The sequence below is a fragment of the Cyanistes caeruleus genome, chromosome Z (genome assembly GCF_971803275.1).
Source record: "Cyanistes caeruleus chromosome Z, bCyaCae1.hap1.1, whole genome shotgun sequence".
NCBI classification, from domain to species: domain Eukaryota; kingdom Metazoa; phylum Chordata; class Aves; order Passeriformes; family Paridae; genus Cyanistes; species Cyanistes caeruleus.
In genome coordinates this window covers 73,449,810-73,460,026 of record NC_141732.1, presented here as the reverse complement: position 1 = coordinate 73,460,026, position 10,217 = coordinate 73,449,810, and the positions used below count along the sequence as shown (strand labels likewise).

Here is a 10,217-nt window from a genome sequence, read left to right as displayed (position 1 = left end):
AGAATTACAATTTTGCTAGCAATATGTTCCCATTCATCCACTTCCTCTTCCTTGTCCATCTCCTATGGTTGCTGAGGTCATTCTCACTTTAATAAAATATTAAGCCTTTTGCACAAAAACACTTGAAAAATGGTGGCTTCACTTTCACTTTTGGGGTCCAGTCCTGGATGGCACCAATGTCACCTTTCCCAGCTCTTCCCATGAGACCAGGAGTCAGCTGGAGGGCTGGGATTTGCTTCCTTTAGTGCCCAAACTATCAAATAAAAACAGTGCAGTATGGGGATCCATGCAAGGGGATGGTGTCAGGTCAGGGCCTCGCAATGGTGCAGCTCCCTCTTTGCCCAGACCTGGGATGATGGCTCCCAGCTTTTCCACTATCAGAGGCATAACCTGGCTTCAAACAAAATGTGGATATAGCAGAAATATAAATATAAATATAAATATAAATATAAATATAAATATAAATATAAATATAAATATAAATATAAATATAAATATAAATATAAATTATGTTCTACAATCAAACAAAGGGGAGGGTTGGGATAAATTCTTGTCCTGGTGACGTTGGTGCTCTCTTACTGTAGCACTGTACTTAAGAAAAATACCAGCTGGTTTCTTTGTGATTACTGTGAGTTTTTCCCCCATGGGAACAGGTCAAATTGTGATAAATTACAGGCATTTTTAATTTTAAAAAAATGCAGATATTAAATTCTCTGCTACTTGACTGGGACTGAAAATGAAAACACTCTTCACTGCATCTCTTTGGCACCAGACTGAGGAGAGCCCATGCCAGAAACCAATGCCACGTTTAGTCCCCAGAGGAAAGTGGTCAGTCTAACAGCAACTTGTTAGCACAGACCAAAAAGAATCAGTTGAACATTAGCCACTGAGATTTTTAGGGTTTCAGGACACCACTCTGGCCTTATTTCTTCTATGTGCAAGAAAATACTTGCATAAAAAGTTGCTCTGTATCCTTAGAGCCCGTTCTTCCCCGCTGCATTGACTCGCTTAGGGAATAGTGTAGCCTCATAGGGAAGGTTTCTTCAAATTGTTTTTACAGCTTTTCCTGGGATGCCCCTAGGAGAGAGCAGGCTATTTTCCAGCTGTGGCCTCTCCCACGTGGAGCAGGAACTGACTCTCGGTCACATAATTTCCACATCAGTTAGTCCTTGCCATCCCAAGTCCCGTGGAGCAGCCTTGTTCTTGTCTCCATCATCAGTTTGATGGGTGCATTGCTTTTTCTCATCATGTTGCAGATCATGGTGAATTTAATCAGAGTGAAGTAATGATCAAGTGAAACTTCATCTCCTGATTGTGGTGTGGTGCTGGCCACCACACCTTCACACAGAGGGGTCACTCACTACACACCAACTGCAGCCCTTGCTGGTGTGAGACAGGCACTGCTTTCTAGCACACAACAGCTGGGAGAGCAAGTGGAGACAAATATTTTGCTAGCTCTAAACCTGTGGGATGCTCAGGAACCGCACAGCCATCTGTTACACTTTCACCCCAGCCTTGTAGCCAGCACTGTGCTTTATGACACTGGAGACATCAGGAAGAGGTTTAAAATCTGAGCTCAATCCTTTACCCTTACTGTTATCTCAGAAAAGAAATGGCAAAATTCACAATGTGTCTGCAGAGTGAGGAGAACTGGTGTTCTGGGGAGTTTGCTCAGTATTTTGAGGTGAAATCCTCTCTCCAAAGGTAACATCCTCTGGGCAATGTGGAAATGCTTATTGGCTTTGTTTTAACTCTCTGGCCTTTGACAGGTTTTCTCTGCTTTGGTGCCTTTGGTCACAGAGGTTAAATGGCATCAGATGTTTAGGAAAATAACTATGGTAAAGATCCTGTATCTCCAAGAAGGGATGCAGAAGGAAAAAGAAATTTTTGCATGCCAAAATGCTCCCTCAGATGGGAAGTGGAGCTGGTCTGGGATAAAGCAACAGCTCCAGAGATGCCTGGGTTTAGATGAGTCCTTGCTGACCCGCTCCCATGTGAGCAGCAGACTGAGACTGTGGAGAACCCAGAGCTCTCAGCCTATCTGAGAGCCTCATCTCCCATTGTGGGTGCTTAAGTGCCACAAGAAGTCCCACAGGTGCAGGCCTGAGGTGCATTGCCCAGGACCCCTCACCCTGTCACAGGCAGTTGGCTTAACCCATGCAGAGCCTGCAGCATCCCTCAAGGACCCACCTGTCCTGCCCTCATGGTAGGTCTCTGACTCATCATCACAAAAGAATTGCAAGCAAGAGCAGTTCTTCAAGAAAAGCTTTCAAGAATTGAGCCTCTTTATCTCTCTGTCCTTCACCTTGCATGAGCTCAGCCTACTGCATTCAAAGCAGACTGAGATGACAGCACCCTTTTTTCCTCCTGTTTTCCTGTATTTCCACAGTCCCCCAGCCTGCTCACATGATTGCAGCTGAGGCACATAAGGACCTTTTCTCCCCTTACCTGTGCTTTGCTGATCCCTCTTTGTATGGTTTGTTTGAGGGAAAGGCACCTCAGAACGCCCCTAGAGCTCCTCACGAGCGCTGACCATGGTAAATAGGGTCTGATGAGCTCGGTGCCAGTCACCCCACACCCCTGGCACAAGTCTGGCAATGGTCCCTGGGTTTCAGCCTGGGCCACCGGCTCGGCAGGTGGAGCTCCTTCCCAAGGATATGAGCAGAGCGGCTCCCAGATTGCAGTGGGATGCTGTGGCCACTACTGGCAGCTTGGAGCAGCGCATGGACACTGTGCATCTTGAGGAGTCAGAGAGAGCTCTGAAACAGGGAAAAAAGTTGATTTTGCAAGGCTTTTTTCTACTGACTTTGGAGGAGGAGTCTGTTGGAAGAAGAGGACAGGAGTGGGTCTTCCAGTTCCTGCTACCACAGCAATTAGGAATGAAAGACCTCTGCAGTAAACTCTACCTTTTTTCCCAATACTGGGGGACTGGAATCCTCTGGATTATGAAAAACCTTGGGTAATATTCCTGCTCTAGACCTGAGCTGGATTTTCAAGGCTTCATGGGGCTTATGACACTGTCAGGCTTGCACAGGGTAATCAGCTTTGCAGCAGAACTCTGTTCAGGCAGAAACCAGCAAAGTCTGTGCAGCCAGACCGAGGTCTGCATTTGTGCTGAGGTGAGCCACAAATGCTCCAGGCACCAGGAGCCGTGGGGAGCAGGGAAGAGCCTCCCAAATCAGGATGGCTTCCAGAAACAATCCTGCTCAGAGTTGTCTGGTGGTGTGAGCTGGTGAAGGTCTCTCCGTGTGCAGGATACAGGCCTCTCAGCTGGTCTGATTCTGCAGCTGGCATGGGCTTAATATGAACCAAACTGCTGCTTCAGCCCAAGGAGCTGTGTGAGACCCCCAGGGGCCAAGGGCTGAAGCAGTGAGGCCAGTCATCCTCACCCCCTCACTGCAGCTATCAGGAATTTCTAAAAGCCCTGGCCTGGGGTGAGGGGTGCACCCAGCATTGGGGCTGGTATCCTCCCTGCTTCAGGACACAAGTGAGTGTATTTCCAGGTGGAGCAGGGTCCTGCACCACTCTGAGGGACAGACTCCAACTGTGTCCTTTCTCTCCACCTCCTCGTGCTGCTCCAGGTGTTCTCTAAGTGCTGTGTGCTGCTGGCAGAGATGTTGTTGTCCCCACCTGCACCACATGGACTGCAGAGCAATGTCACTTCACCCTCTGCAGCCACCACCCAGCCACTTCCACCCTGTGTCAAGCCTTGTTGGGCTTGTAGCTAATCTGTGGCAGCTCATGTGATAACCTTGAGCTGGGGACACATCAGATACCTCTTTTCTCACATCATCTATATGCACAGAAAAAATTGTGAACAAACCTCCCCCAGGTCCCTTGTGGCAATAAATCCCCCATACACCACCCATATTTGTCAAGCTGCTGCAGGAAATGAGAGTTAATGGGAACTGCTTTCTACTTCGCATGACTTCTGCTAAAAAGGTCCATTTTAAACAGTCTAAAAGAGCTTGGTAAATGATTAATCAATTCTTGCAGCATTTGACAGGGCAGTAGTTTGTTTATGGCTTATTATGTTTAGCTACCTATGATTCTTTCTGCTAGGACATGTATACTCTCCCTAAAAGCACCTGATAGTGACTAAGTGTTTACTAACCTGTAAAATAAACTTAAATATAGGAAAATGTCTTTCTGTTTAAAGCACAAATTGTTTCCTGATGGGTTCTTTAAAGAGTGATGCTCTTCCTGAACCACCAGAAAGGTAAACATATGCAGAATCACAGTATATTCTGAGTTGGAGGGGACCCACAGGCATCATCCTTTAGTCCAGTTCTTAAGGGAATGGCCCATACAGGAATCAAAACCATGACCTTGGTGCTATTAGCACCAACTGAGGCAGCCTCAGAGTCTTAGAATGCTGAAAATCTGAGGATTCAGGAATCACATAGCTGGAATCTGAATGGAGGCCTGACAAACTTGTGACACAGGTGACAAGAGACAGGGGAAGGTTCTGGGGATAAATTTGGTCTGGGGGAAGGAGACTCTCAAGGTAGGTGCACTAAGGGGTTTAGGTGTGTAGCTGCCCTTCGAGCTGGCTGATATGTGTTTCGTCACTTGAAACCCTTGAAGCCCCTGTTTCACTATAAGAGGGTCTAAAGTCCTGTCTCATTTTCTGCTTATCACAGTGCTGGATATGTCAATGTTTAATCTGTGCATGCTAAGCTCTGCTAAATTCCTTGGGGTGAGGAATCCTGGCTTCTTTCAGCCTGGGGGACAGTTAGGTCCAGATCCATACCTGATTAGCACCTGATAAAGCAGCCCAAATATAACACAACAGTGCTGGTATCCTTGGGGCATCTGGCTTCCAGGGCACTGTGGGAGAATTCAGCCCTCCCCTGATTTGGGAGCACTTGCACTCTGGGTGGGTTAATCAAGCACCCACAGAGCAGAGAGGCTTTGCAAGGACCAGTTAAATACTCACAGGTAAGGGTCTCTGTGATGCCATAACCCCATGGATGGAGCAAGGATAGGGCTGGATCTGAGCTCTGGATCACCTCTGTGCACCCCATAGCAAAAGTTCTTCTCACCATCCCTAGGCATCACTCTGGCTGACAGCTAGGCCAGCAGATGTTTAATGCTTTCCAGAGATGTAATGCAGCTTCAGAAACTCATTCACCCTGGTGGAATCTATGCTAGAAATCCCAATTTCATCCTTTGCTGCCTCCAGAAGTGCCAGAGCCTGCTCTCCCCACTGGTCACTCACATCTCATCTCTTCTCTGTGAGGGGCAGGGCTGGCCTATCAACGTGGGATCCCACGACATCATAGGAGTGAGGAAAACCCAAATTACACTGGAGACAGGATGGCTTGTCTCAGGAGCTCCGGCTTGCTTGGTTTTTGCAATTTTTCTGCCCCATATCTTCTGCTCCTGGGGAAATCAGGGGATTTAAACCAACTCTTTGGGAGTGAAATCACTGCACAGAAAGCTTGGAAATTTTCCTCACATCCTTTATTCTTGGAGAGATTTTTGACTCATGATGTCCATGTGGTTTGGGTTTTTTAATATGTTGCCTAATATTACCAGGAAAAAAAAAGAAAAAGAAAAAAAAAAAGAAAAAGAAAAAGAATAAAGAAGAAAAAAGAAAGAAAAAAAAAAGAAAAAAGAAATAAGAAAAAAGAAGAAAACCCTCCCTTTCCATTCCTTATTTTTTCACCTGGAAAATGGTGCAGCTTGTCTTACAGGAGAGTCCTGTCCCCATGGTGGTTGTGAGGGTGAAAGGAGGAAAGAAGAAGAGGAAGAAAGCTCCAAAGCCAGCAACTAAGGACTGACCCAGCACATAATAACACCTTCAAAGTGAAAATGTTGTTTTGCAAAAACACAAGGGTTTCACTGGAAACCACCAAGGGCAGGGCTTCAAAGTCATTTCAGGAGCCAGGCCAGCGCTGGGAGTCTGCCAGGTCTGAGCACTTCGGGGCTGGCAGAGTGCCCCAAGCACATGTAATCCAACCTGCTCCCCAAAACCACCCATGTCCTGGATCACCATCTCTTTGGGGCAGCAATAACATTCCTTTTCTTACCCTCCTTCCCTGGCCAGGGCTTTTCTGAGAACACATTTATGCACTCCAGCCCTTTTTCTCAGTTAAGTTTCACTCATCCCTAGAGCACACTTCAAAAACTAACCAGGCAGTTAATTTGGGTGGTTTGGGATCTGTTGTGATCGATCCAAAATGTGGTGACCTCTGGCATTTTTAATGGCTGCCTGGGTGGCTTATCATCTCTGTATATTTGGATACTGATGTCATGGTGACACGGGTAAATACAGGCAGCCATTTATTGCTGGGCACAGCTCCGATGAGCAAACTGGCTCCTTTTCCCCCTCTCCGTATAGGCTACTCCTGCAAGTTTTCATCCTGTCAGATCACACAGACCCCAGGAAGGGGCCAGGGTTGCGCAGAATGCATTGCCTTGAGCCACCAGTCTCAGTTTCTCCTGCCTGTGTAGATGTTTTGGCTGTAGATGCTCAGCTGTGCTGCGTTAGCTGGCTTGGTAATGCTTGATGCAGCTGGAACACGTCACCTTCTGTGCATTTCTCAGCAAAACAATGTTTTGATGTAGTCCTGGTCTTGCTATAACTTCAATTTTATATACCTATCCTCATACTCTGTACCAAAATATCTTCCAGCCCCACTGCAGTATAGCATCTTGCTTGGCATAAACCCAGGAGCTACAGAGTCGTAATAAATTAGGAGAACTGAATGATAATAAGAAAACAGAGACAGAGATGTAGTGGAATATTCTCTTTTTTCCCTGTAAGGGCCAGAGGGGATTTTCTGGGGTGATGGCTTTGGAGTAGGTAGTAGGACAGGCAGTTGAAGGGAAAGAGAAACACATCCCCACACCCCCACATCCCCATGCAGTTCAGGGAAGGAGCAAAGTGCAGGGAGATGAAACATCTTTTGTAAGCTGCATCCTTGGGAGTGTGGTGGGAGCAGCAGGTGGAGGCTGGAGACTTCAGCACAGCATTTCTCTGCCTCTGTTTAATGCAGAGAGGTTGTGGGCAGGAGAGGAAATCCAGCAGGGCTCATAATTAATGTAAACACAGAGCAGCCTGTGATGTCCAGCTTGTGTGCTCAGGTACCAGCCCCTTCCCCTGGCCCCATTCTCCTCCAGGCTCTAGTCTGACTTTCATCCCCTCATCCTTGCTCTGTGGGATAGAGCAAGGCTGCAGCCAAGAGAGGGTCATAGGAATCCTGGCACAGACATGCTCCAAAAAGCATGTCCAAAAAAGCTCAACACAGCTGCCAGTGAAAAGGCTGCCACTACAGAGCAAAATGAGCCAGAGTCAGAAGGCAGGGAGGCTGGACTGCAGACAGGGCAGAGGAGCTGCGGCCCTCAGCAAGATTTAATTGGGTTTTTTGGTGTTTATAACTCTCTATTTTATGAAAAACCATTGCAGGTGTGAGTGGACAAGCTTTGGAAAGGACATTGTGAATGCTGCTTCATGCAGCATCTTGGATTTTCTCTTCACCAGCTGGAGTAAAAGAATTCAGCAGCAAAATTTCTCACCAGGTGTTGAGGCTGCAAAGGAATAATGGACACTCAGATTACCCACCGCTCAGGAAAACATGGAAACATTCCAAAGTGGTATGGCAAAGAAAGGCAGTTGACTGAAAATGTCACACCGGTGAAGCAGAAGCCCTCCAAGGAGCTGAGGCCCATGTTGGGTGCCATCTTTCTGGGCCTCATCCTGTTCATTGCTGCAGTGGTGGCCTGGTGCTACTACACCGTGTCCCTGAGGAAGGCAGAGCGGCTCAAGACGGAGCTGATGGACCTGCGGGCAGACGGCTTCGTCATCCGCAACCAGCACGGGGAGGTGGTGTTCCGGCTGGCCTTCCGCTCGGGCAGCCTGGACCTGGAGTCGTGCTCCAAGGAGGGCGAGATCCTGAGCTGCTCGCGCTCGAGCCGGGGGCCGCTCAACTTCTTCATCCAGACGGTGAAGCCCAAGGACACGGTGATGTGCTACCGCGTGCGCTGGGAGGAGCTGGCGGCCGGCCCGGCCGTGGAGCACACCATGTTCTGGGAGGACGCCCACTGGTACGGGGGCTCGGAGATGAGCACCCAGCACTGGCCCATCCGCCTGGCTGGCTACCAGGAGCCCGTGCCCTACGTGACCAGCGACGTCTACTCCTTCCGTGACAGCTTTGGCGGCATCCTCGAGCGCTACTGGCTCTCCTCCAAGGCGGCGGCCATCAAGATCAACGACTCCGTGCCCTTCCACCTGGGCTTCAACGCCACCGAGCGCACCCTCTTCTTCCAGGCCCGCTACAAGGACTCACCCTACAAGCCCCCACCGGGCCAGCAGCCCTTCCCCGAGCTCAGCTACCGCGTCTGCGTGGGCTCCGACGTCACCTCCATCCACAAGTACATGGTGCGCAGGTACTTCAACAAGCCCTCCAAGATCCCTGCTGAGAACGCTTTCCGATACCCCATATGGTCCACGTGGGCCCTCTACAAAAAAGATATAAACCAGGATAAAGTTCTGAATTTTGCAAGTGACATTAAGAAGTACCATTTTAACTGCAGCCACATTGAGATTGATGACATGTACACCCAAGCCTATGGAGACTTTGACTTTGACCCTGTCAAGTTCCCCAAAGTGACAGAGATGTTTGCAAAGCTGAGGGAAGATGGGTTTAAGGTCACTCTGTGGATTCATCCTTTTATACATGCAAATTCACCCAATTATGAAGAGGGGATTGAGCGTCAGCTGTTCATCACGGAGCCGTCGGGGCGGCTGCCGGCCATGGTGGAGTGGTGGAACGGCATCGGGGCGATCCTGGACTTCACCAACCCAGCAGCCCGTGACTGGTTCCAGAGCCACCTGCGCCAGCTCCGGCACAAGTACGGCATCTCATCCTTCAAGTTTGACGCGGGTGAGACCAGCTACCTGCCCAAGCAGTTCAGCACCTTCCGCCCACTGTCGGACCCCAGCATCTGGTCCCGGCGCTACACGGAGATGGCCATCCCCTTCTACGAGCTGGCCGAGGTGCGCGTGGGCTACCAGTCACAGAACATCTCCTGCTTCTTCCGCATCATTGACCGGGACTCTGTCTGGGGCTACGAGCTTGGCCTCAAGTCCCTCATCCCCACTGTCCTCACCATCAGCATGCTGGGGTATCCATTTGTGCTTCCAGATATGATTGGAGGAAACTTCCTCCCCAACAGGACAGAGGGAGCTGTGGAGATCCCTGACCGGGAGCTGTACGTGCGCTGGCTGGAGCTGTCGGCCTTCATGCCCTCCATGCAGTTCTCCATCCCTCCCTGGCTCTACGACAAGGAGGTGGTGGAGATCGCGCAGAAGTTCACGGAGCTCCACGAGTCGCTGGTGGCCCCGCTGCTGCTGGAACTGGCGGGGGAGGTCACCGACACAGGCGACCCCATCATCCGTCCCATCTGGTGGATCTCGCCCCGCGACGAGGCCGCTCACCGGATCGACTCCCAGTTCCTCATCGGGGACACCCTCATGGTGGCTCCTGTGCTGGAGATGGGCAAGCAGGAGCGGGATGTCTACTTGCCAGCGGGCAAGTGGCGCAGCTACAAGGGGGAGCTGTTTGAGAAGACCCCAGTTCTGCTCACCGACTATCCCGTTGGCCTGGACGAAGTTGCCTATTTCCTCTGGGTTTCCTAACAGGCTCCTCTTCAGCTGTGCAGTAGACTCAGTGATTAGTTTGCCAATGGCTTTAATGACCTGACAATTTTAATAATTTTTAATATAGCAATATTTCAGAATTAAATTTGAAGGAGACACTGAGACCACTGTTCTGTGTGGCAAGTAAATGTTCTACAATAACTTATTAAAATGTATTGGGAGCTGATGCAGGAGTTAGGAGTTTGCATCTCCCATGGCCTGAGCTATCTGAGCAGCAAGAAAGCTACAGCACTTTCTAATGCTGTGGCAATTGTCTTCTCCCTTTTATAAATTACTGAGAACCATGTTCATTGTGTGCATTCAGGTAAGCCTGTAAAATGTGGTGATATCTCATGGTAGTAGAGATTAAATCCTAATATGACATCATGCAGGGATTTATACTTAGTAGGATCCATGTGGGTTTTAGGACCATGTTTAGGACAAAGGATGCAATCTGTCAGTTGCTAGGAGAGAACTTGGCTCCCTCAGAGAGTTCAGGCAATTAACAGATCAGCCTGAGTACCCAGCTGATTTGCTGATTTTTCAGTATCCTCAATTTCCCCACTGAGAA

At 49.1% G+C, this 10,217-nt stretch overlaps 1 protein-coding gene across 1 annotated transcript; it reads left to right on the top strand.

The window, feature by feature from the left end:
• Positions 1 to 7,428: 7,428 nt before the first annotated feature.
• Positions 7,429 to 9,769, top strand: LOC147648580 (alpha-galactosidase MYORG-like). The gene has a single exon (XM_086869520.1). It carries the CDS (start codon positions 7,550 to 7,552, stop codon positions 9,644 to 9,646), a length of 2,097 nt encoding a protein of 698 aa, XP_086725646.1. The 5' UTR covers positions 7,429 to 7,549; the 3' UTR covers positions 9,647 to 9,769.
• The last annotated feature ends 448 nt before the right edge of the window (positions 9,770 to 10,217 follow it).